General features: G+C 34.7%; 3 protein-coding genes and 1 pseudogene across 4 annotated transcripts; all 4 read left to right on the forward strand.

The window, feature by feature from the left end:
- Positions 1-455: 455 nt before the first annotated feature.
- Positions 456-14189, forward strand: LOC137824201 (receptor-like protein kinase ANXUR2). 2 transcript variants are annotated; one of them, XM_068629723.1, is made up of 5 exons: positions 456-1544; positions 1756-1846; positions 1935-2529; positions 2613-2958; positions 12708-13001. In XM_068629723.1, exons 1-5 carry the CDS (start codon positions 1501-1503, stop codon positions 12811-12813), a joined length of 1182 nt encoding a protein of 393 aa, XP_068485824.1. In that variant the 5' UTR covers positions 456-1500; the 3' UTR covers positions 12814-13001. The 2 variants fall into 2 exon arrangements, with proteins under 2 accessions (XP_068485824.1, XP_068485825.1); XM_068629724.1 differs by lacking the exons at positions 456-1544; positions 1756-1846; positions 1935-2529; positions 2613-2958 and adding exons at positions 8968-9203; positions 13564-14189 and having other exon boundaries at positions 12708-13482.
- Positions 8094-8928, forward strand: LOC137824202 (putative receptor-like protein kinase At5g39000; annotated as a pseudogene).
- Positions 14190-20781: 6592 nt separating the features above from the next.
- Positions 20782-22095, forward strand: LOC137825508 (putative receptor-like protein kinase At5g39000). The gene is made up of 2 exons (XM_068631191.1): positions 20782-21543; positions 21623-22095. Exons 1-2 carry the CDS (start codon positions 20913-20915, stop codon positions 21784-21786), a joined length of 795 nt encoding a protein of 264 aa, XP_068487292.1. The 5' UTR covers positions 20782-20912; the 3' UTR covers positions 21787-22095.
- Positions 22096-25508: 3413 nt separating this feature from the next.
- LOC137825805 (uncharacterized) lies at positions 25509-26442 on the forward strand. The gene is made up of 3 exons (XM_068631594.1): positions 25509-25657; positions 25744-25832; positions 26136-26442. Exons 1-3 carry the CDS (start codon positions 25547-25549, stop codon positions 26281-26283), a joined length of 348 nt encoding a protein of 115 aa, XP_068487695.1. The 5' UTR covers positions 25509-25546; the 3' UTR covers positions 26284-26442.
- The last annotated feature ends 523 nt before the right edge of the window (positions 26443-26965 follow it).

Below are 26965 nucleotides of genomic sequence, written 5' to 3' on the forward strand. Positions count from 1 at the left end.
GTGTAAACATTTGACTTTTGTATTTGTAACCATTCTAATAATTATTTTTACTCTATAAAATATTTTTGAACTTGGCATCAAAAGGCTGCAAAACTTACGTTCAAAATCACATTTTCACTTTGATACTTTAACATCTCCAACATTTGTTATTATATCATTCAACTTATCAGTATTCAAATTTATAATATACAGTCAGCTTTATCCTCTCAAATTTTGTATATATTTTTGCGCATCAGTGTGATCAGCGATCATTTGTGTAATATTATAAAAACAACAAACAGGAAAAATATTATAAGCCCATAACACCAACTACAACCATTAATTAAAAAGATGGATTGAAAGTTGTAACGTACACGTTTAAGTAAAAGAAAAAAAAATTGAACCATATTTTGTTTTATTTCTAGAAGTCATCCTAGCTCTATCAGACCACCTATAAATATATTGTGTTCTCTCACATAAGTATCACTTTCGGCATGAGAAAGTGTGTTGGAGCTGGTTTTATAAGGTTGAGTTAGGTTGAGTTAGGTTTAAAAATCGTAATGTTTTTTCCTTTTTCAGTTAGTGACAAGTGATTAAGGAAGCAAGTGTTGTCAGAAATTGGAACAATGTTTTGGAGAAACAAGTTCATCCCGGAGACAGTATCCAACAACAGTAATAGAAGAGCTTTGCCACCAATTTTCTCTCACTGATCTTAGGAAATCCACCAACAACTTTGATCAGAACACAATAATTGGACGTGGAAAATCTGGCAAAGTATACAAAGGTTGTCTCCAACACAATGATGCTTCAGAATATGCAGTTGCAATAAAGCGATTCCAGTTGGAACTCTATCAAGCATTGGGAGAGTTCAAGACCGAAATAGAGTTGCTCTGCCAGCTTTGTCACCCTAATTGCGTGTCTCATAGGATTTTTGTCAGTTAAAACTTCGCTAATACTCTCACTTATAGGTTCTTGGGACTACATGCCTAGGTCGTATTTAAAGGACTGTGTCGTCACTGATAAATATGATGTTTATTCTTTTGGTGTGGATCTACTAGAAGTTCTATGGGGAAAACCAATTGTTTATTGACCACACCAGCAATAAAACTTATGGAAAATCATATTGAGGAGAGTATTGATCCAAATATCCAAGGAAAGATTGCACCTCCATGTTGGCAAGTTTTTATAGATATCATCCATAGATGCATCAAGTATGAACCGGATGAGAGACCAACAATGGGTGAAGTAGAGGTGCAACTTGAGCATGCTCTGTGATCTCTGTTTCTAACATTCTCATCTTACTGAAGCTATCATTGCAATAATCTGGTACTTAGTATAAATGTGAAAGATTTGCCAACAAAACGAATAATGATAGCACTCCCTTGCTTCAGTCTATAATTTTTGCTCTTCTTTTTCTAGGCACCCTCACTATATAACCAGTCACTGATATATAAAACAAAATCATACAGATTGCAGCAGAGTGTTGGGAACTCTCTATAGATACCATGATAAATTGCTTTTATGTACGGACCGGATAACCGTTACCCGAAAAAGTGTACGACTAGGTACAACGAAGGGGTAAAAGCGGCAATCATAGAAATAGTATTTTGACTGATACCTTTAATTTTTCCCTTGCCATTATTAGAGTAGATGAATCTACCAAACCATATCTAGGACCATACTGGATGAATTTCTCTATAAATATTTCTAGAAAAAAAAAATCTTTGAACTAGCAGTAGTTTTTTCTCATCTTGACTAAGTCAGTTTTATATGCAGGCCTTGGATCTTATTTGGGGAAGATTCCAACCCGACCTTAATATGCTTCACAAGCCAAACGATTGAGGAGCAACATAGTTCATTGTGTATGGTAAGTGACAAGTGAGATCTACTTAAGCAAGAAGGTGTCACAAATTGGAACTATGTTTCTGAATTGTTTGGGCATGTGTTGTTCGAAGCTCACAACGAATACAAATTCATCTCAGAGACGGTTTCCAACGTTGATAGAAGAGCTGTGCCATCAATATTCTCTCACCGATATTAGGAAAGCCACCAATAACTTTGATCAGAAGAGAGTAATAGGAAATGGATTATTTAGTAAAGTATATAAAGGGTGTCTGCAGCATGATGGTGCTTCTGATTACACGGTCGCAATAAAGCGATTTGATAATCAAGGAAGGGAAGCGTTCAACAACGAAATAGAATTGCTATGCCAGCTTCGTCACCCTAGATGTGTTTCTCTCATAGGATTCTGCAACCACCAAAATGAGAAGATTCTTGTATACGAGTACATGTCCAATGGATCTCTAGATAAACACCTACAAGATGGTGAACTATCATGGAAGAAGAGGCTAGAGATATGCATAGGAGTAGCACGTGGACTACACTACCTTCACACTGGAGCCAAGCGTTCCATCTTTCACTGTATCCTCGGTCCTAGTACCATCCTTTTGGATGACCACATGGAGCCAAAACTCGCTGGTTTCGGTGTTAGCGTGCAGGGATCACGTTTTATGCCAAAGCAGAAGCAAATCAGTGTAGATCGTGTTTTGGGTAATTTTTGTTTTGTTGTATATGAGCTCACTCACTGCAATGCATTTTTGTGGATCAAACTAAGCCAATACTCTTTGTTGTAGGTACTTGGGGCTACACGACTACGGACTATGTCATGGATGGTACCATCACAGCTAAATGGGATGTTTTCTCATTTGGTTTCCTTCTACTAGAAGTTGTGTGCAGGGGGATGTTTTATTTAATAAGCCTTACTGAAAAAGAATGTCTCGAGAACCCTGTTGAGGAGGGACTTGACCCGATTATCAAAGGAAAGATTGCACCAGATTGTTGGCAAGTGTTTGTAGATATGATGGTAACTTGCTTGAATTATGAACCAGATGAGCGACCAACAATTGGTGAAGAGGAGGTGCAACTTGAGCATGCTCTATCCATGCAGGAACAAGCTGATATCACAAACTCCAACTCTGAGTATACCTTACTGTCCAAAACCATTATTTCCCTGGGAGTGAAACAATTTGATACTGAAAAAATTCTCTGAAATTGAGTTAGTGTTTTTAGTCAAAACAGTTAGAGTAAGCTGAAATATTAGTTTAGAACGTGTAGCTTTTGCTGTGATACATGCTTCCAGCATTTTCTATTTTTATGTCATAGAATTCAATAATATGTTATAATTATTTAGAATTGTTAAATGTTGTAATATCGAACATGGGTTGTCAAAATAGGTTTTTCGTTTTAACAGAGGCTCTCATCTATAATCGTGTATTAGTAACTAATTAGTAATGATAGAAACTCCTTGCTGATTCAGGCTTTAAATTGTTCTATCTACTGTCTCTGTTTTAGCCTAGTTGGAATTACTTGCCACCAACACTTTCCCCTTATACTAACTTTTAAGTATTAAAGTAAATGCTTGATCTTAAAAAAGGCATCTGGTCGAACCAACATTATTTACAGCTGATCTTTTCAATTTCAAAAATCTTGAGTGAAATTTAATAACTATATTAACAACAGAAAAGTCAGTTTGTAACATGTCCCAGTAGCATACATCTTAAAAATGTGTGACCATTAAATAAAGTACTTAAACACTTGTCTTTAGTTTTGATTTTTTTAATGGATAAAAGGATATGTATTTAAAATATTAACAGTCTTACCTTGGAAGTACCCCAATTTGCTTAACTGTGAAAATTGAAGGGAAGTAGAGGTGAAAGATGCTTCAAGTATGAACCTGATAAATGGACCAACTTTGAGTGAATTAGAAGTGGAACTTCAGCATGATCTGTAGCAGGAACAAACTGATATCACAAACACCAATGCTGATGATTATAAACCCCCAAAAAAAAAACTTATTTTTCAAAACCATTATTCACCCAAAACTGGGAATTTGAGCATGCTCTGCCATTGCACCAACAGGATTGTTATCTTTGAGATTTCCTATTATTTATTTCTAACATTTGGTACCTTCCTTTTGATTGGTCCTTTTTGATGAGATTCTGTATATTCTCCTTACTGTTTTACATCAGTTTTTCCTTGCTTATAACACCACCATTGTATGAATCTATATAGTAAGACAAAGTATTATAATATAATTCTTTGAACCAAAAAAGTTAGCTATGTGGAAATAAACACTCACTCTATTTAGGCTCAATTTGAATCCTCCCACTTTATGAGAACTTCTAAGATAAATTATTTTAGTTCTAGAAAAGTTTACTTATATAAGTTGATTTTAACTTTGATTTAGTTTACCTTCTTAATTTATTAATTAATTGTATTCTTTTTTCCTATAAATAACTTTTGGGGTATAATCTTTATCTGTCTTTTTTATAAGAAAAAAGGAAGAAAAAAACTACCTGTAACACAATGTTTCCACAAAGGCATTGGGAATTGGCTCAACAGCAATCCATTCCCCATCTTTCCAATTCTCAACCACATGTTTGGTGGCTCTTCCACTATTTGTGTAGAGCTTGCACCTTCCATTTGGATCCTTAGTGTCGTTTATCTTTTCATCCTAAGGCATGCCATGGAATTCTTTTGAAAATATTCCGTGTAGCATCCACTATATCCTTAGAAACTCTATGGTTGATAACCTAGCAAGTTTATCACAGTTTCAGATTAACCAAATATACATACAAGCACACAAAATCAAGGCCAAACATCTAAGACTATATAAAATGTGTAGTATTTCTCATAAGAAACAATTTATTGGCCACAGCAAGTTATATATATATCAGACAACACCAAAGATATCCATCACGTGTGTTCAACCAATATAGTGGCACATATGCTGTTAGGAACTATAGTAACAGAAAAATGCTAAATGATTACACACATATTTATAGGTAGATTGGATGCCACTGCAAAAGAAAAAACAAACAAATATAACCATTTGAAGTAATAAAAAATTGTATTGCATTATAAAACAAAATTTACAAGAGAGTCTTTAAAATAATATAGTATAATAGAACCATTGGAAGTGGAGATTTCTGTCGTTGATGGGAAGAATATGTATAATTAAATCAGTTTTAACCGCTATTCCTCTATTCTCTTTATCCTATTTTAAATCCTCGGAGTCGGTTTAGGCTTGGGGAAGGATAGCAGGTAAATGTCTTGGGTAAGTTGGGAGAATATGTGTAAACAGTGGAGGCAGACGGTTTGGGAGTTAAAGATATAAGAAAGTTCAATGGAGTTGTTCTAACTAAATGGAAGTGGCGATTTGTAGGTGAAGAAAAAGGGTTGTGGAAGAATAACCTAGTATCTAAATACGACCCCTTTTGAAAAATCAATCCAGGTGGTGGAGAGATTTATCTAAACTATGTGACCAGGGGGAGGAGAAGGGTGGTTCTAAGAAGCTCTGGAATGGAAAGTGAGTTGTGGAGACAAAGTTAGATTCTGGGAGGATGTTTGGGTGGGCGGAAATAAACTTAGTTCTGTGTATCCTAGGTTGTTCACCCTTGGAAAGGATCAGGGGCTAACAGTGAGCGAGGTGGGCGTATGGGAAGACTCGGCTTGGATCTGGAAACTAAGATGGAGGAGGGTTAGGTTTGAATAGGAAGTTGTGCAAGAAGCGGAAATGCTTTGGTCTTTGTCAGGGGGCACTCTGAATAGGGAGGCAAAGGACACACACTAGTGTGGAGAGGGAATGCAATAGGAAGAGTTTTCTGTGAAGTAAGCTTATGAACGTTTTTCTAACTCTTACATAAGTCCTCCTAACGGGCTGTTCAAACAGTTGTGGCAATCTAAAGCAATGCTCAAAGTCTGGACAACTGCTTGGAGGGTTCTGTTAGATAGAATTCCAACTCGTTCCAGCTTAGTCAGGAGAGGAGTTTTGGTTAATTCAACTAGTTGTGCTCTTTGCCATGTTGTTCAACATCTATTTATAGAGTGTCCCATAGGACAAATAGTGTGGTCTCTCTGCTTTAAGTGGGTAGGTATCCTGTTCTTACAACATAAGTTACTTCGAGAACTTCCCCTTAGAAGAGTTGAGTTCAAAGCAGAACTTGGTCTGGAAAATTATGTGGGGGACAATGGTGAGACGACTATGAGAACAAAGAAACTCTATTATTTTTAAGAAGGGTTCCTGATGCGGAAGAAATCTTTCATATGACACAGCTTAATTCATGGTTGTGGTTTGAAACATAAGACTCGCTCTTTCAATTATTCTTTCTCGGATTGGCCTAAATCTGATCCTATCCATCAAAAGTCAAATGTAAAAGGAGGGGAAGCCTGTTTGGGAGTGCAGTCAGTCGGCTAAATGAAGTTTGAGATGGGAGGACAAGGCAGAGGAAGGAATAGTAGAGATAGTGCAGATCATCAAGCAGGGAGATGTAGGACCTGCTCTTGCTCTGAGCAGTATAGAAAGGTATCTTGATCAGGAGGACTTGGAAGATGGCTTGCTGTGAGGTGCTCTAGTGAAGGCAAAGGTGTTGTACTTGCCAAAACCGTTTTCGGAGCTTTATTGGAGGTGTAGCAGAGAGTGTATGACAGCTGTAAGGAGATACAGCAGCACCGTTTATGCAGTAGAGGAATTGTTGTAGACGCTTTGGAAAGGTCACCTTGTAGCTTCTTGGTGGTGCTGCAGGACAGATTCTAGGGAGAGCGCTGTAATGGTATCTGTGCTAGTGCTAGAGGTAGTCAAAGAGATGCATTTATAGAAGGAAGTGTGAAGAGCAAACAATGTTTTATAGGGTACTTGAAAATGTGTGTTCTGGTATAATCTGCATATTTATGCAATGAGGCATTGCTTGAATATGCTTGCGTCATGCAGCATGCTAGTCTTGTTCTTATGGACGCTTGTGGTATTCTTAAGTGCCTTGCTAATGCGAATCTTAGGTAGCAGCTGGTGCAGTTTTGTATATTTGGCATTGTGGATCCCTGATTATGGTGCTTAAGCCAAGGCTGAGGCTATGTTGTTAACCTGTAAGGGCCAAGCCAGCAGGTTCTGTTCTGGTTTTTTGCTTTCTATGCCTATTTCTGTTTTATGCAGCAAAAGGAACCTTGTGAGCACATGGGAAGTAGTACAAATAGCTATGGCTAGAGAGGAGGTGGCTCAAGACTTCACCAGCATAGACTGCGGAGCTCAAGCAGATGTGAGATATACTGAAATATCCACATACATAGATTCTTTTCAGATGCAAATTTGTTAACTGGTGTGAAGATTCTTGGAAAATTGGAAGTTCTTATAAGGAAGTGAAGAGCTCGGTTTCTGAAGCATGATTGCAAAGTGTTGTGTCATAGAATCAAATCACGGTGGTTTGATAGCTGCAGCAGGATGGATAAAAAAACCTTTGGCTTTTGCTTTTGAACCTCGTCAATACCTCTGTTGAGGGACTTTTGAGGTCTTGAAATCACATCAGCAGCATATAGGGAGTTACATCAGAAGGGTGTATGGCTGTTCTTATGTAGGGGATGTGGCCAATCAATTCTGCAGGTGCTGTTTTGGTGTAGGGTAATCGGTGTATGGCTGCTCTTAGACAAAGGATGTGGCCAATTCTGCAGGTGCTGGCTTCATGCAGGTTAATCTGAAGCAGGGGGTTTTCACCAATTCTGCAGATGGGAAGGACTCTGTGATGTGGTCTTTTGGCTTTAAGTTTAGGGTTTAGGCTTTAATTTATTTATTTTTTGAGTCAGTGTAATTTACAAAATATAGAACACATAGTTACTTATTATAAATAGAATTCAGATTTATATGAACAAGTTGAATTTTTTTTACTAAAAAATGTCAATTTTAAAGAATTTATTTTTTATTTTTATAATTATAATAAAAATTTATATAATAAATTTAAATTATTAAAAAATCATTTTATTTACTTTTTAAAATTTTGTTGAAACCGTGTTAAAATTTTCATAAATATAAAAAACAATGTCTTTTGAAATGGAGATTTTAACCACTCGTGTTTTATAAGTGTTGTGTGTTCACTGTCGGAAACAAGGACACGTAAGAAGAAAACGCCGCCTTATTAAAAACTGCAGGAGATCTTATTTGGGGAAGATTCCAACCCAACCTTAAATATGCATGACAAGCCAAACGATTGAGGAGCAACATAGTTCAATGTGTATGGTAAGTGACAAGTGAGAACTACTTAAGCAAGAAGGTGTCACAAATTGGAACTATGTTTCTGAATTGTGTGGGCATGTGTTGTTCGAAGCCCACAACAAATACAACTTCATCTCAGAGACAGTTTCCAACGTTGATAGAAGAGCTGTGCCATCAATTTTCTCTCTCCGATCTTAGGAAAGCCATCAATAACTTTGATCAGAAGAGAGTAATAGGAAGTGGATTTTTTAGTGAAGTATATTAAGGGTGTCTGCAGCATGATGGTGCTTCTGATTACACGGTCGCAATAAAGCGATTTCATTATCAAGGATGGGAAGCGTTCAACAAGGAAATCGAATTGCTATGCCAGCTTCGTCACCCTAGATGTGTTTCTCTTATAGGATTCTGCAACCACCAAAATGAGAAGATTCTTGTATACGAGTACATGTCCAATGGATCTCTAGATAAACACCTTCAAGATGGTGAACTATCATGGAAGAAGAGGCTAGAGATCTGCATAGGAGTAGCACGTGGACTACACTACCTTCACACTGGTGCCAAGCGTTCCATCTTTCACTGTATCCTCGGTCCTAGTACCATCCTTTTGGATGACCAAATGGAGCCAAAACTCGCTGGTTTCGGTGTTAGCATGCAGGGATCACGTTTTATGTCAAAGCAGAAGCAAATCAATGTAGATCGTGTTTTGGGTAATTTTTGTTTTGTTGTATGAGCTCACTCACTGCAATGAATTTTTGTGGATCAAACTAAGCTAATACTCTTTGTTATAGGTACTTTTGGCTACCCGGCTACGGACTATGTCATGGATGGTACCATCACAGCTAAATGGGATGTTTTCTTATTTGGTTTGCTTCTACTAAAAGTTGTGTGCAGGAGCATATTTTATTTAATAACCCTGACTGAAAAAGAATGTCTGGAGAATCCTGTTAAGGAGGGAATTGATCCGATTATCAAAGGAAAGATTGCACCAGATTGTTGGCAAGTGTTTGTAGATGTGATGGTAACTTGCTTGAAGTATGACCCAGATGAGAGACCAACAATTGGTGAAGTGGAGGTTCAACTTGAGCATGCAGGAACAAGCTGATATTACAAACTCCAACTCTGAGTATACCTTACTGTCCAAAACCATTATTTCCATGGGAGTGAAACAATTTCATACTGAAGAAATGTAAGTGACCAGATCACTGAAATTGAGTTTAGTGTTTTTAGTCAAAACAGTTAGTAATCTGAAATTTGTTTAGAATTTAGATACTTGTGTAGCTTTTGCAGTGATACATGCATCCAGCATTTTCTATTTTTATGTCATAGAATTCAATAATATGTTATAATTATTAAATGTTATAATATCGAACATGGGTTGTCAAAATAGTTTTTTCGTTTTAACAGAGGCTGTCATCAATAATCGTGTATTAGTAACTAGTAATGATAAAAATTCCTTCCTGTTTGAGACTTTAAACTGTTCTCTGTACTGTCTCTGTGTTAGCCTAGTTGGAATTACGTGCCAATATTTTCCCCTTACACTAACTTTAAGTATTAAAGTAGAATAATTGAAGTGGGGAGAGGAAGAATAATTGAAGAGAGAGATAATGGGGACAGAGGGAGAGAGATGTTACAAATAGTCTTAGAGAGAGAAAAACAAGCTCAAATTGATTTTATGTATTGATTTGATTCTCACATGCTTGATCTTTTTTAAGGCATCTGGTCGAACCAACATTATTTACAGCTGATCTTTTCAATTTCAAAAATCTTGAGTGAAATTTAATAACTATATTAACAACAGAAAAGTCAATTTGTAACATGTCCCAGTAGCATACATCTTAAACATGTGTGACCATTAAATAAAGTACTTAAACACTTGTCTTTAGTTTTGATTTTTTTAATGGATAAAATGATATGTATTTAAAATATTAACAGTCTTGGAAGTAGAGGTGAAAGATGCTTCAATTCAAGTATGAACCTGATAAATGACCAACTATGAGTGAAGTAGAGGTGGAACTTCAGCATGATCTGTAGCAGGAACAAACTAATTTCACAAACACCAATGCTGATGATTATAAACCCTAAAAAAAAGCTTATTGCTCAAAACCATTATTCTCCCAAAACTGGGAATTTAAGCATCCTCTCCTATTGCACCAACAGGATTGTTATCTGTGAGATTTCTACTATTTATTTCTAACATTTGGTACCTTCCTTTTGATTGGCCTTTTGATGAGATTCTGTATATTCTCCTTACTGTTTTACATCAGTTTTTTTGTTGCTTATAACGCCACTATTGTATGAATCTATACAGTAAGACAAGTTATGTTATTTAAGGTTTAAACATTTTAAGAGTTAGATGGCTGCTGTTTGACTCAACATAAGCATAAAGTATTTAGTTGATAAACAATCGTGAAATTTATCTAATGTTATTATATGTATCAAGATGGACTTTCGTTGTTGGATAAAAATAAAAGTTTTAACAACTCACTTCCCTATTCCCACAGAAAAGTAGTTATTTTCTGTCTGATTTGCAAACTCTACTTTGCAACAGGTTCATCTAGTTTCTTCAAGCAGTCAATATATCTGTCTCAACTATTACTGAAGGGAACTTTGTTTTAGTTAGCTTTAATTGTATACTTTAGTTAGCCTTAATAACAAAGAAGAAAGCATATTGTGATATGTTTTCCAAATCTGCACAACAAAACATATTTCATCATATGCATTTGATTTTTGGTTCACCAGAATGCCAAGATTTCACCTTATACTAATGTTCGGTCTGAAAATTAAAAAGTCTGAACAATAACTATTTCTGTCAAGATCCAATTTATCATTTGATTTAGTCACATGCACAGAAATAGGAAGATTTGAATAAAAAGAAAACATGAAATGATTGCAGAAATGGGCTCAGGGAGTTAAGTCAAAGAGAGTTCTAGGCGATCCCAAATAAGTTAACGCCCCTACGACACTTTGCAGGGACAACAAGCCAAAAAATTGTAATTAAACCAAAGCGAGTGACTACAAAAGGCAAGGGAGTTAACCAAATCTAAACAAACACTTGTGAACAAAAGTTGTTATATAAATAGAATGCTTATTGAAGGTTTATTAAGAGTATTTAGTAGTGTATACATTTGACTTTTGTATTTGTAACCTACATAGAGTTCTAATAATTATTTTTAGTCTATAAAATATCTTTGAACTTGGCATCAAAAAGCTGCAAAACTTACATTCAAAACCACATTTTCACTTTGCCATTCATTTAACATCTCCAACATTTGTTAAATGTTGGAGATCAGTGTGATCAGTGATCATTTGTATAATATTATACAAATGGGTGAAGTAGAGGTGCTACTTGAGCATGCCCTTGCATTGCAGAAACAAGCAGATATCACAAACACCAATACTGATGATTATACTTTACTGTCCAAAACCATTATTCCCCATCCTGCAACTAAAATATAGGTTTGTGTTTTGAATCAAAATAGTCAGAGTAAGCTTTTGCAGTGACTTTTAATTTGAGATACTTGTACCTTTTATTGTGATATCACTTTCTAGCATTTTAGTTTTACCAGAGACTGTCATAGAATCGTTGCAATGATCCTCTACTGGTGTAAAATTGAAAGAAATGCAGGAAATTTAATAAGAACAGAGTAATGATAAAACTCCCCTGATGGAGTCTATATGATTTGCTCTTCCTCTTGTAGATGCCCTCACTTCCAAACTAACCACTGATACATGCAACACAATCATATAGATGAACTATGCTACTAAAGATTTAATAAAACATTTGGAGGGTTAGATGAGTGGGATGAGATTCAACCTCAACACAAAAATTATTTATTTGATAAACCCATCATCAATCTTATCTAATATTGTTAAAAGCTAAATTTTAAAAGCTCATCCCCCCTGCCCTGCGAAATGTGATTATGTTGGAACTGGAGACAATCACAGAAGACAGTGATATTGAAGAAGTGGAACTGGAAATCATCACAGAAGACAGTGATAGTGAAGAAATGTAACGAATTCACACCTAATTTAAGCTGAAATTAAGTTTAGTGTTTTTGAATCAAAACAGTGACATCTGCAGAGATCAAGTTTAATTGAGATACCTGTACCTTTTATTGTGATCTCTGTTTCTAACATTATCATCTTACCGGAAGCTGTCATGGCAATAATCTGGTACTAGTATAAATTTGAAAGAATTGCCAACAAAATCAATAATGATAGCACTCCCTTGCTTCAGTCTGTAATTTTTGCTCTTCTTTTTCTAGGAACCCTCACCACATAACCAGTCACTGATATATAAAGCAAAATCATACAGATTGCAGCAGAGTGTAGGGAACTCTCTATAGATACCATGATAAATTGCTTTTAAGTACGGATCGGATAAGCCACCAACAGTATGTCAAGTAGAGGTGCAACTTGACCAATTGTGATTATACTTTATTGTCCATAACCGTTACCTGAAAAAGTGTACAACTGGGTACAATGAAGGGGTAAAAACGGCAATCAAAGAAATAGTATTTTGACTGATACCTTTAATTTTTCCCTTGCCATTATTAGAGTAGATGAATCTACCAAACCATATCTAGGACCATATTGGATGAATTTCTGTATAAATATTTCTAGAAAAAAAAAATCTTTGAACTAGCAGTAGTTTTTTCACATCTTGACTAAGTCAGAGTTTTATATGCAGGCCTTGGATCTTATTTGGGGAAGATTCCAACCCAACCTTAATATGCTTCACAAGCCAAACAATTGAGGAGCAACATAGTTCAATGTGTATGGTAAGTGACAAGTGAGATCTACTTAAGCAAGCAAGGTGTCACAAATTGGAACTATGTTTCTGAATTGTTTGGGCATGTGTTGTTCGAAGCCCACAACAAATACAACTTCATCTCAGAGACAGTTTCCAACGTTGATAGAAGAGCTGTGCCATCAATTTTCTCTCACCGATCTTAGGAAAGCCACCAATAACTTTGATCAGAAGAGAGTAATAGGAAGTGGAATATTTAGTGAAGTATACAAAGGGTGTCTGCAGCATGATGGTGCTTCTGATTACCCGGTCGCAATAAAGCGATTTCATTATCAAGGATGGGAAGCGTTCAACAAGGAAATCGAATTGCTATGCCAGCTTCGTCACCCTAGATGTGTTTCTCTTATAGGATTCTGCAACCACCAAAATGAGAAGATTCTTGTATACGAGTACATGTCCAATGGATCTCTAGATAAACACCTACATGATGGTGAACTATCATGGAAGAAGAGGCTAGAGATCTGCATAGGAGTAGCACGTGGACTACACTACCTTCACACTGGTGCCAAGCGTTCCATCTTTCACTGTATCCTCGGTCCTAGTACCATCCTTTTGGATGACCACATGGAGCCAAAACTCGCTGGTTTCGGTGTTAGCGTGCAGGGATCACGTTTTATGTCAAAGCAGAAGCAAATCAATGTAGATCATATTTTGGGTAAATTTTGTTTTGTTGTATGAGTTCACTCACTGCAATGAATTTTTGTGGATCAAACTAAGCCAATACTCTTTGTTGTAGGTACTTGGGGCTACCCGGCTACGGACTATATCATGGATGGTACCATCACAGCTAAATGGGATGTTTTCACATTTGGTTTCCTTCTACTAAAAGTTGTGTCCAGGGGGATGTTTTATTTAATAAGCCTGACTGAAAAAGAATGTCTGGAGAATCCTGTTGAGGAGAGAATTGATCCGATTATCAAAGGAAAGATTGCACCAGATTGTTGGCAATTGTTTGTAGATATGATGGTAACTTGCTTGAAGTATGAACCAGATGAGAGACCAACAATTGGTGAAGTGGAGGTGCAACTTGAGCATGCTCTATCAATGCAGGAACAAGCTGATATCACAAACTCCAACTCTGAGTATACCTTACTGTCCAAAACCATTATTTCCCTGGGAGTGAAACAATTTGATACTAAAGAAATGTAAGTGACCAGGTCACTGAAATTGAGTTTAGTGTTTTTAGTCAAAACAGTTAGAGTAAGCTGAAATTAGTTTAGAACGTGTAGCTTTTTCTGTGATACATGCTTCCAGCATTTTCTATTTTTATGTCATAGAATTCAATGATATGTTATAATTATTTAGATTTGTTAAATGTTGTAATATCGAACATGAGTTGTCAAAATAGGTTTTTCGTTGTAACAGAGGCTGTCATCTATAATCGTGTATTAGTAACTAACTAGTAGTGATAGAAACTCCTTGCTGGTCCAGGCTTTAAATTGTTCTATCTACTGTCTCTGTGTTAGCCTAGTTGGAATTACTTGCCACCAACATTTTCCCCTTATACTAACTTTAAGTATTAAAGTAAATGCTTGATCTTTTTTAAGGCATCTGGTCGAACCCACATTACTTACAGCTGATCTTTTCAATTTTAAAAATCTTCAGTGAAATTTAATAACTATATTAACAACAGAAAAGTCAATTTGTAACATGTCCCAGTAGCATACATTTTAAAAATGTGTGACCATTAAATAAAGTACTTAAACTCTTGTCTTTAGTTTTGATTTTTTTAATGAATAAAATTATATGTATATAAAATTTTAACAGTCTTACCTTGGAAGTACCCGAATTTGCTTAACTGTGAAAATTGAAGGGAAGTAGAGGTGAAAGATGCTTCAAGTATGAACCTGATAAAAGACCAACTTTGAGTGAAGTAGAAGTGGAACTTCAGCATGATCTGTAGCAGGAACAAACTGAAATCACAAACACCAATGCTGATGATTATAAACCCCCCAAAATAAAAAACTTATTGTTCAAAACCATTATTTCACCCTCCAACTTTATGAGAACTTCTAAGAAAAAATATTTTAGTTCTAGAAAAGTTTACTTATATAAGTTGATTTTAACTTTGATTTAGTTTACCTTCTTAATTCATTAATTAATTGTATTCTTTTTTCCTATAAATAAATTTTGGGGGTAATCTTTGTCTGTCTTTTTTATAAGAAAAAAAAGGAAGGAAAAAACTACCTGTAACACAATGTTTCCACAAAGGCATTGGGAATTGGCTCAACAGCAATCCATTCCCCATCTTTCCAATACTCAACCACATCTTTGGTGGCTCTTCCACTATTTGTGTAGAGCTTGCACCTTCCATTTGGATCCTTAGTGTCGTTTATCTTTTCATCCTCAGGCATGCCATGGAATTCTTTTGAAAATATTGCGTGTAGCATCCACTATATCCTTAGAAACTCTATGGTTGATAACCTAGCTAGTTTATCACAGTTTCAGATTAACCAGATATACATACAAGCACACAAAATCAAGGCCAAACATCTAAGACTATATAAAATGTGTAGTATTTCTCATAAGAAATCATTTATTGTCCACACCAAGTTATATATATCAGAAAACACCAAAGATATATGCATGATATGTAATTACTCTACATTTGCAAGAAATGGGAGATTCCAACTCTACAAACATGTGTGTTCAACCAATATTCATCATGTCATGCATGAGAAACACGTGTGGTGAATTAGAAGAAAGTAAAGCAAGGAAATGAGTGAATAAACAATATGAAGCTGGAAAAAGCCTTATGACATCATTATCAGGTCTTCTTTCTGGTGGTTGCACATATGATGATGGCACCAAAGAATGAAAATTGTACCAGCTAGACACAAGCTTCTCAGCCATGATTTTTAAGACAGAATGAGTGGCACAGATGCTGTTAGGAACTATAGTAACAGAAAAATGCTAAATGATTACACACAAATTTATAGGTAGATTGGATGCCACTGCAAAAGAAAAAACAAACAAATATAACCATTTGAAGTAATAAAAAATTGTATTGCATTATAAAACAAAATTTACACGAGAGTCTTTAAAATAATATAGTATAATAGAACAATTGGAAGTGGAGATTTCTGTCGTTGATGGGAAGAATATGTATAATTAAATCAGTTTTAACTGGTATTCCTCTATTCTAATTTATCCTTTTTTAAAGTCCCGGAGTCGGTTTAGGCTTGGGGAGGGAGAGCAGGTCAATCTCTTGAGTAAACCAGTGGAGGCAGACGGTTTGGGAGTTAAAGATATAAGAAAGTTCAATGGAGTTCTTCTAGCTAAATGGAATTGGCGATTTGTAGGTGAAGAAAAAGGGCTGTGGAAGGATAACCTAGTATCTAAATACGGTCTGGATTCAGGTCGTAACCAACCTCTTTTGAAAAATCAATCCAGGTGGTGGAGAGATTTATCTAAACTATGTGACCAAGGGGATGAGAAGGGTGGTTCTAAGAAGCTCTAGAATGGAAAGTGGGTTGTGGAGACAAAGTTAGATTCTGGGAGGACGTTCGGATGGGCGAAAATAAACTTAGTTCTGTATATCCTAGGTTGTTCACCCTTTCATAGGATTAGGGGCTAACGGTGAGCGAGGTGGGCGTATGGGAAGACTCGGCTTAGATATGGAAACTAAGATGGAGGAGGGTCAGGTTTGAATGGGAAGTTGTGTAAGAAGCAGGAATGCTTTGGTCTTTGTTAGGGGGCACTCTGAATAGGGAGGCAAAGGACACACTAGTGTGGGGAGGGAATGCAACAGGAAGGGTTCTTTGTGAAGTCAGCTTATGAACGTTTATCTAACTCTTACATAAGTCCTCCTAACGGGGTGTTCAAACAGTTGTGGCAGTCTAAAGCAATGCTCAAAGTCTGGACAACTGCTTGGAGGGTCCTGTTGGATAGAATTCCAACTCGTTCCGGCTTAATCAGGAGAGGAGTGTTGGTTAATTCAACTAGTTGTGCTCTTTGCCAAGCTGAGGACGAGATTGTTCAACATCTATTTATAGAGTGTCCCATAGGACAAAGAGTGTGGTCTCTCTGCTTTAAGTGGGTAGGTATCCTGTTCTTACAACATAAGTTACTTCGAGAACTTCCCCTTAGAAGAGTTGAGTTCAAAGCAGAACTTGGTCTGGAAAATTATGTGGGGGACAATGGTGAGACGACTATGAGAACAAAGAAACTCTATTATTTTTAAGAAGGGTTCCTGATGCGGAAGAAATCTTTCATATGACACAGCTTAATTCATGGTTGTGGTTTGAAACATAAGACTCGCTCTTTCAATTATTCTTTCTCGGATTGGCCTAAATCTGATCCTATCCATCAAAAGTCAAATGTAAAAGGAGGGGAAGCCTGTTTGGGAGTGCAGTCAGTCGGCTAAATGAAGTTTGAGATGGGAGGACAAGGCAGAGGAAGGAATAGTAGAGATAGTGCAGATCATCAAGCAGGGAGATGTAGGACCTGCTCTTGCTCTGAGCAGTATAGAAAGGTATCTTGATCAGGAGGACTTGGAAGATGGCTTGCTGTGAGGTGCTCTAGTGAAGGCAAAGGTGTTGTACTTGCCAAAACCGTTTTCGGAGCTTTATTGGAGGTGTAGCAGAGAGTGTATGACAGCTGTAAGGAGATACAGCAGCACCGTTTATGCAGTAGAGGAATTGTTGTAGACGCTTTGGAAAGGTCACCTTGTAGCTTCTTGGTGGTGCTGCAGGACAGATTCTAGGGAGAGCGCTGTAATGGTATCTGTGCTAGTGCTAGAGGTAGTCAAAGAGATGCATTTATAGAAGGAAGTGTGAAGAGCAAACAATGTTTTATAGGGTACTTGAAAATGTGTGTTCTGGTATAATCTGCATATTTATGCAATGAGGCATTGCTTGAATATGCTTGCGTCATGCAGCATGCTAGTCTTGTTCTTATGGACGCTTGTGGTATTCTTAAGTGCCTTGCTAATGCGAATCTTAGGTAGCAGCTGGTGCAGTTTTGTATATTTGGCATTGTGGATCCCTGATTATGGTGCTTAAGCCAAGGCTGAGGCTATGTTGTTAACCTGTAAGGGCCAAGCCAGCAGGTTCTGTTCTGGTTTTTTGCTTTCTATGCCTATTTCTGTTTTATGCAGCAAAAGGAACCTTGTGAGCACATGGGAAGTAGTACAAATAGCTATGGCTAGAGAGGAGGTGGCTCAAGACTTCACCAGCATAGACTGCGGAGCTCAAGCAGATGTGAGATATACTGAAATATCCACATACATAGATTCTTTTCAGATGCAAATTTGTTAACTGGTGTGAAGATTCTTGGAAAATTGGAAGTTCTTATAAGGAAGTGAAGAGCTCGGTTTCTGAAGCATGATTGCAAAGTGTTGTGTCATAGAATCAAATCACGGTGGTTTGATAGCTGCAGCAGGATGGATAAAAAAACCTTTGGCTTTTGCTTTTGAACCTCGTCAATACCTCTGTTGAGGGACTTTTGAGGTCTTGAAATCACATCAGCAGCATATAGGGAGTTACATCAGAAGGGTGTATGGCTGTTCTTATGTAGGGGATGTGGCCAATCAATTCTGCAGGTGCTGTTTTGGTGTAGGGTAATCGGTGTATGGCTGCTCTTAGACAAAGGATGTGGCCAATTCTGCAGGTGCTGGCTTCATGCAGGTTAATCTGAAGCAGGGGGTTTTCACCAATTCTGCAGATGGGAAGGACTCTGTGATGTGGTCTTTTGGCTTTAAGTTTTTTCTGTGTGTTCTGTTATCCTGGTTTTGGTTCTGTAGTAGATACTATAGATGGTTTTGGACTATAACATGTTCTAGTATTTGGATGGATTTTAGGATTGTTCTAAACATAGTTAGTTTTGTATACACATTGAGATATCTTTAAACTATCTCTATAATTATTTTTAATTTGTACTGATAAAAAAAATATAATAGAGCCATTTGAAGTAAAATAAGTAAGAATAAAATTTGTTGATAAAAAAAAATATAATAGAACCATTCGAAGTAAAATAAGTAAGGATAAAATTCTTGTATTGAAAATGATATGATGATTAACAATTTCTTATATTTTTACTATTGAATCTGGAATTATATCAACAATAGTGTTAAAATATTTTTAAATACAAATTTATATTTAATCTTATCCTTAATCTTCTTTTTAAAAGGAATTTTAATGGTATAATTCTTATTGCATTTTAACTTTCTTGGTCTCACTCACACGTTTATTAAAAAAGTACTAGAGGTAATATATTCCTAAAGAGTGTTTTCAGTCTAGAATTTTTTTTAAGAACGCTATATTTTTCAAATATTATTGAATATTAAATAATTGATTGTTTATGTTCTTAAAATATTTTCCTTTCAGTAGTACCTAAATTTCTTTTTATTGAGAAACTTCATCTTACTAATAAAAATGCATGTATTATTTGATTTCTCTTTCCATTATTATAACTAACCAAATCTTTGTTTTTGTTTTATGTTTTAATGAAAAAACTAGTTTTTTTTTTTTTACAAATTTGTCCTTCATGTCTACCTTTACTTTGTTTTTCCATCATCTTTCCGTCTAAAAAACCCATCTTTTAAGCAAAAGAAACCCTAAAATCAGAGAGAGAAAAATCCCAAAGTCGACCCCGAAAGCACTGCAGTAATCGAAATTGCATGAGAGGGTTGAAGATAAGAAGCTCAACACCTGACCTTACTGAAGGAAATTTAAAAAATATTTTATAAATTTTATTAATAGTAAAAATATTTTAAATAAAAAATAATTTTTACTCTCTAATGAATAATTATTTTTTACTATTTAAAGATTCAACAGTAAATAATTGAGAAAGATTTTACTTACAGAATTCAGTAGAAACACAACATCATTAATTAAAAACTGGAGGAACCTACTAAGAAGTTGTCTATGTCCACTTCGTAGTCCATATTGAATGCACAAAAGTCCTCCTAATTCACCGTTTGAAATATGTATGTGTGTGCCAATGCATGTAGGGACAAGGAACCAATTTCGTGCAAGAAAAGGTGATACAAATTTTGATATGCTATTTCTTAGGTGATGATATTTTGACACTTTACATCCACAACAAAATATTAATGTTGGTTAATGCTGGTGAACATTTTGCAGTTTTGGTAGATGCATGTTTTGTGTGGTTTGTTGATCTGCTCTTGGAGCTTAAAAGATGAGGATGTGTGGAGATTTTAGTAGCTTTTGAAAGTAGATTGGTAGTAGAGGTCGTGCTTCACTTTGACAATAAAATGTAGTGCACAAGGTTGTAGTTTTGGTATTGTTGCAATGGGTAGGGAGTTAGCTAGACTTCAAGATTTTAGATTGTTAAAATTCCAGTGGCTAGATAGCCATCAAGTTTTTGGTTTGCTAATTTTTGTAAAACCAGTTCTGTTTGGGTAGGGATTGTTTAAATAGTTTAAGATTCTTGAGTTAAGTGGTGTGTCACTTAGTCTTACTTTGCTTTGTTGATTGCTTAAACTATGAGTATTTTATCTATAAGGGCTGGAACAACCCTAGAGTGTTACATTTTATTCTATTAATTCATTGTTGATTAAAAAAAACACAAACAAAAAAAAAATATTAATATTTATAATAAAAAAATTTATAAAAAATAAAAAAATGTTCTTAATGAAAATATAGGCAAAATGCAAAATGTTAAAACAATTTTCAAAATTAAAAAAATTAAAATTTTAATATTTAGTAGAGTGTAAAATGGAGCATGGTGTCAAAAAAATCATTTTTCTTCTCAAATACACTTACACCTCGTGTTTTATAAGTGTAAGTGTTACTCTATGGGAAGAGCAATGATAATTTAACACCTCTTGCTTTAAATTACACCTCTTTAAATGATAAAAATATCCCTTTACATTTGATAACTTCTATCATTTGAAAGGTGTAAGGTGTAAGTAATGCAAAAATTGGATGTAAAAATAACATGGACACGTAAGAAGAAAACGCAGCCTTATTAAAAACTGCAGGGGATCTTATTTGGGGAAGATTCCAACCCAACCTTAAATATGCATGACAAGCCAAACGATTGAGGAGCAACATAGTTCAATGTGTATGGTAAGTGACAAGTGAGAACTACTTAAGCAAGAAGGTGTCACAAATTGGAACTATGTTTCTGAATTGTGTGGGCATGTGTTGTTCGAAGCCCACAACAAATACAACTTCATCTCAGAGACAGTTTCCAACGTTGATAGAAGAGCTGTGCCATCAATTTTCTCTCACCGATCTTAGGAAAGCCACCAATAACTTTGATCAGAAGAGAGTAATAGGAAGTGGATTATTTAGTGAAGTATACAAAGGGTGTCTGCAGCATGATGGTGCTTCTGATTACACGGTCGCAATAAAGCGATTTGATTATCAAGGATGGGCAGCGTTCAACAAGGAAATCGAATTGCTATGCCAGCTTCGTCACCCTAGATGTGTTTCTCTTATAGGATTCAGCAACCACGAAAATGAGAAGATTCTTGTATACGAGTACATGTCCAATGGATCTCTAGATAAACACCTACAAGAAGGTCAACTATCATGGAAGAAGAGGCTAGAGATATGCATAGGAGTAGCACGTGGACTACACTACCTTCACACCGGAGCCAAGCGTTCCATCTTTCACTGTATCCTCGGTCCTGGTACCGTCCTTTTGGATGACCAGATGGAGCCAAAACTCGCTGGTTTCGGTGCTAGCGAGCAGGGATCACGTTTTATGTCAAAGCAGAAGCAAATCAATGTAGATCGTGTTTTGGGTAATTTTTGTTTTTTTGTATGAGCTCACTCACTGCCATGATTTTTTGTGGATCAAACTAAGCTTACTCTTTGTTATAGGTTGTTGGGGCTACACGGCTACGGACTATCTCATGGATGGTATCATCACAGCTAAATGGGATGTTTTCTCATTTGGTTTCCTTCTACTAGAAGTTGTGTGCAGGAGGATGTTTTATTTGATAACTCTGACTAAAAAAAAATGTCTGGAGAATCCTGTTGAGTAGAGAATTGATCCGATTATCAAAGGGAAGATTGCACCAGATTGTTGGCAAGTGTTTGTAGATATGATGGTAACTTGCTTGAAGTATAAACCAGATGAGAGACCAACAATTGGTGAAGTGGAGGTGCAACTTGAGCATGCTCTATCCATGCAGGAACAAGCTGATATCACAAACTCCAACTCTGAGTATACTTTACTGTCCAAAACCATTATTTCCCTGGGAGTGAAGAAATGTAAGTGACCAGGTCACTGAAATTGAGTTTAGTTTACAGTAAGCTGAAATTAGTTTAGAATTTAGATACTTGTGTAGCTTTTGCTGTGATACATGTTTTTAGTGTAATAGAATTCAACATGTTATAATTATTTAGAATAGTTAAATGGTTGTAGTATAGAAGATTGGGTTGTCAAAATAGTTATTTCGTTTTAACAGAAGCTGTCATCAATAATCATGTATTAGTAACCAGTAATGATAGAAACTAGTTGCTGTTTCAGGCTATAAATTGTTCTCTCCACTGTCCCTGTGTGTTAGCCTAGTTGGAATCACTTGGTCGTTTTTAAGGCATTTGGTGTAACCAAAATTATTTTTTACAGCTGATTTTTTCAATTTAAAAAATCTTGAGTGAAATTTAATAACTATATTAACAACAGAAAAGTCAACTAGTAACATGTCCCAGTAGCATACATCTTAAAAATATGTGACCATTAAATAAAGTACTTAAACACTTTTCTTTAGTGTTGATTTTTTTAAAGGATAAAATGATATGTATTTAAAATATTAACAGTCTTACCTTGGAAGAAAATCCCATACTTAACCCTAACACCTTGTAAGCACCCAAATTATCTTAGCTGTGAAAATTGAAGGGAAGTAAAGGTGGAACTTCATAATTTATTTTCTTTATAAGTATATGATTCTATGAAATTATATGATTTGTAGAACATTATTATATTTGTTTGTTGCAATATCTAACTTAATAAAATCAGTTGTTCAATCCATTTGACATCACTTATTTACCAAAAAGTAGAGTGGGACAAGAATTGACATATCCATTAAAGGTTTTTAAGTTTGTTTATTGATATAAATGAATTGTATTTAAAAACTAAAAGTTTACATAATAAAATTATTTAACTTAAGCATTACATAAAACGGGTCAATTCATATTAATAGATCTAAAGTGATTATAAATTTTTTTTATATCAACAATAAACTATTAAATTAAATCGGTTCATTTAAGGGTGATGCAACCCTTTTACATATAACAAAAGATAAAAGTTCGTTTCCACCATAAACTCTAAAGTGATTATAGATATTAAAGTGATTATGACAGTTATTGTTTGTGAATTGAATCATCTAACCTCACTCTTATTCATTATTTTTAACACATTAGGTGAGCCATACTCTCACATGTAACCTATTTTGCATTGTATTAACTGATCTTTCTGCTACCATTAACTAAGATAAATTGAAAATTTGAAGGATAAAACGTGCACGTTTAAGTAAAAGGAAGAAGAGAAAAATAGAAAGCACAAAAGATAGGTTGACATGAGTGTAATAATGAGTCTTTCCAATACTCAACCACATCTTTGGTGGCTCTTCCACTACTTGTGTGGAGCTTGCACCTTCATTTGGATCCTGAGAGCTTTCGTTTATCTCTACAAACACGTGTGTGGAACCAATATATCCATCATGTCATGCATGAGAAACACGTGTAGTGAAATGAGTGAAAAAAGCCTTATGATATGAGCTCGATCATGTCCTCCAAGGTCAATAACTGGAACTAACTTTCCAGAGGCGAAAACATCATTATCAGGTCTTCTTTCTGGTGGTTGCACTTGCACATATGATGATGGCATCAAAGAATGAAAATTGCACCAGCTAGACACAACACAAGCTTCTGAGCCATGATGTTAAGACAACATGAGTGGCAGTGGCACAGATGCTGTTAGGAACTATAATAACAGAAAAATGCTAAATGATTACACAGAAATTTATAGGTAGATTGGATGGCACTGGAAAAGAAAAAAGAAAAAGTAGAAGAAGAGAAATAGGCCTGTAATGTAATGGAAGTTGCAGGCTCTATACAAGGCGTGACATGATCCAGTTTTGGAGGGACACGTTAAGACACTTGTGTCCATCTTCCGGAGATTTATGCAATTTTTTCCCTCAAAAACCTGCAAAATAACGGTAAAATCATCTTCATTTTATGTATTTTTGTGTAAACAATATTCAGTATGAGCTCACAAAATCCAATTTCATTGGCTTCATTTTGAGTCAGCATTTAAATAAACTAAAAACCTTTCTTGACAATGGTAATGATATATACTATAAATTTCTGCAGCTTGTGCAGCTTGTGTCACTTTGACTGTGGAAGATGATGTGTTAATGGTTGACATTGATACTATTTAAACATGTTTTTATCTCTAATAATAAAGTTTTTTTTCCATCCCTAATAAATTTTATTTAATCTGTTTATCTTAATAAAAAAAATATCCATTTTCTTTGTCCCAAATTATTTAGATGGTGATTTGAAAAGTGAAACAAAGTGATTTAAATAAGTGACCATATATAAAATAAGGATTTATTTGAAATGAAAAAGTTAAACAAATTATTGACACATTTATTAAGAAAAAAAAACTTTAATTTAATTATAAAACTACAAAAAAAATCATTAAACATAAATTAATTTTTTTTAAAAATAATAATAAGTCACTATATTAACTAAATTAAATACTATTTTAAAGATTAAAATATTTTTTATTATTAATAAATTTCTAAATTAATTTTTATATTAAAATTCAATTACTTAACAAGATTTTAGCTATCAAATCTAATTATTTATTATCTCTAAAATTGATTTCTATTTAATGATTTTTCTTGTAGTATAATTTATCTATCCTATTATATTCAGCTTTATTTCTAATAATTTAAATACAACATTTTAAAAGTAATTAATTATACTATTCATTGGTAATAATGAGTTTATTAAAAATTAGAAAATAAAGCAAATTCGTTATTATTGAAACACAAAAATAATTATAAAAAACTAAATCTTTTTTAATGCCATGATATAATCAAAACAAATTATAATTTTTAACTTAAATATTATCACAAATTAAAAAAAATACGAAAATCATATAATCATTAAGTATTTAAAATATTACAATTCAAATCATTCTATCTTATATTTAAACTAATTTTTTATTAAAAATGGTATTTAAGATATTATGATAAAAATATACTTAGAATAAAAGCACACCAATTAAAGAAAAAAACTCTCATGCATTTATTTATAAGCTCACAAATTAAAATTAAAACAATCCGTTAAAGGATAAAATAAATAATTCATTGATTGAATTAAGACGTCGTGTGTATTAAAGTGGATAGAAAATAGTTAAAAATTAAATAGTTTAGAAAAAAAAAATCTAGAGAGACACCAAATGAAGAAAATAAGAGTCTGACCTAAGAAGTCAATTCTTCGTCCCTTCAAACAAGAAAGTGATATTAATTTTCCATATCTCATCTTTATCTCTGGTTGAAGCTGTCGTGAATAGCTGCATTACCCTATTGGTTATTATTTGGGTCATTCTTACGTTAAAAAAACCAGAAAAACATGAGGCCAGCCCCTAGTTTTCTCCAAAAGTCAAATATTTTATGCTTCAACACAGCCCACTGTATGCCACACTTGCATGTCAAATCTTCTAACTAGCCCTCCAAATTCTGCATTACCAACTACTATTTATACAGATGGCACACAGAAATTCAGGCCATGCAACAAAAAATCAAGATCGAAACCACAGTTGTTCGTTGTGACAACAGCAAAAACACTTTTAAGGTTCACGAGAGGAACATTTTCATGGGGCGCTGGATGAAACCAGAGGTACTACCATGCATAATTTAATTTACAACATTTATTAATCTAATCTTTATTTATGTGTTTTTTTCTCTTTCTTTTATCTTTTTTAGGTTTACCCTCTATTGGCTGCAATGACCTTTGTCACCAGCATGTGTGTCTTCCAACTAACAAGAAATCTGCTCGGAAACCCTGATGTTAGGTAAAGCTTGTTCAACTCAAATTCATTGACTTTCATAAGAGCTTAATTTTCATATGAAATTAGTATAAAGTTTTTTACATTGTCAACGTATTTTTTTAAGGTGGGTGTTTCTTAAAACACATCTTAAGATGAAAACAAATGGACGTACGTTACTAAACTCTATGAATATTTTGCAAACATACTCCCAATGTAAAGAATCTTTGTGGTTTGACCGTTTTCTAATTAAGTTATTATTACAATGATATGATTATGGATTGAATGCAGCATTTTGGTGATTAATTTTTGGTCGGAAAATTGGTATAGGGTTAACAAAACTAGACGCAGCATGGCAGTGTTGGATAACAGAGAAGAGGGAGAGAAATATGCTGAGCATGGTCTGAGGAAGTTTCTTCGTACTCGACCACCAGAGATTATGCCAACCATTAACCACTTCTTCAGCCAGGATAAATGAAACAGAATACCAAGAAATCTTAAGTGTTCAACTTGTGGAAGAAAAACCAAGTTTATCAGTTTTTCTGTGCAAAATAAAGTGCTAAACATAAAGTCTTTTGGAATTTTGTTTGTAAACAAACCATTGTTGTTGTTTCTTATCACTAGTGATTCTTTATTATGTTATTGTCCAATGAAGAGGATTAAATGTTTTCATAAGTAATAATAGATGTATAAGTATTTTGATTTTTTTGAATTGTTTTATTTAGAATCATTCGTCTATGTTTAGATAGATTAACCAGCATTAAGATTAATCAATATTAGGAAAACTTGGTGAAGTTAACAATCTCCAAAATGTTAACCATATTAATTATAGAATTATAACCGTCATTAATCAATACTCATCTTATGCTCAATAACCCAATCATGACATAAGTTGACCAGATTTTATGGATTACTAGACACACATGACTGAGATGTTTGCTAAATAGAACTCAATCATAATTATTCTAATAATAATTTCATGAATTTTCATAGAGAAGTCTAAAGAAACCGTGTTTAATCAGAGACACCTTGCCACCTCTTTTAGGATTCTAACAATCATTTTATTTTTCTTACTTTCTCAAAATGTAAAAAATAAAAAAGGAGGATTGTGAAGAAAAATAAAAGTTGGGCTTACATAATATATAAACCATAATAATTAC

Source organism: Phaseolus vulgaris, chromosome 8 (assembly GCF_000499845.2).
Source record: "Phaseolus vulgaris cultivar G19833 chromosome 8, P. vulgaris v2.0, whole genome shotgun sequence".
Lineage (NCBI taxonomy): Eukaryota > Viridiplantae > Streptophyta > Magnoliopsida > Fabales > Fabaceae > Phaseolus > Phaseolus vulgaris.

Bases quoted from the DNA above. Each gene is read 5' to 3' on its own strand.
- LOC137825508 (XM_068631191.1), top strand. From the start codon at position 20,913: ATGTTTCTGAATTGTGTGGGCATGTGTTGTTCGAAGCCCACAACAAAT. The intron at 21,544-21,622 runs GTAATTTTTGTT...TCTTTGTTATAG, and splicing joins CAATGTAGATCGTGTTTTGG to GTTGTTGGGGCTACACGGCT.
- LOC137825805 (XM_068631594.1), top strand. From the start codon at position 25,547: ATGCAACAAAAAATCAAGATCGAAACCACAGTTGTTCGTTGTGACAAC. The intron at 25,658-25,743 runs GTACTACCATGC...TATCTTTTTTAG, and splicing joins GGCGCTGGATGAAACCAGAG to GTTTACCCTCTATTGGCTGC. The intron at 25,833-26,135 runs GTAAAGCTTGTT...AAATTGGTATAG, and splicing joins CTCGGAAACCCTGATGTTAG to GGTTAACAAAACTAGACGCA.
- LOC137824201 (XM_068629723.1), top strand. From the start codon at position 1,501: ATGTACGGACCGGATAACCGTTACCCGAAAAAGTGTACGACTAG. The intron at 1,545-1,755 runs GTACAACGAAGG...TTTTATATGCAG, and splicing joins CCGAAAAAGTGTACGACTAG to GCCTTGGATCTTATTTGGGG. The intron at 1,847-1,934 runs GTAAGTGACAAG...TGTTGTTCGAAG, and splicing joins AACATAGTTCATTGTGTATG to CTCACAACGAATACAAATTC.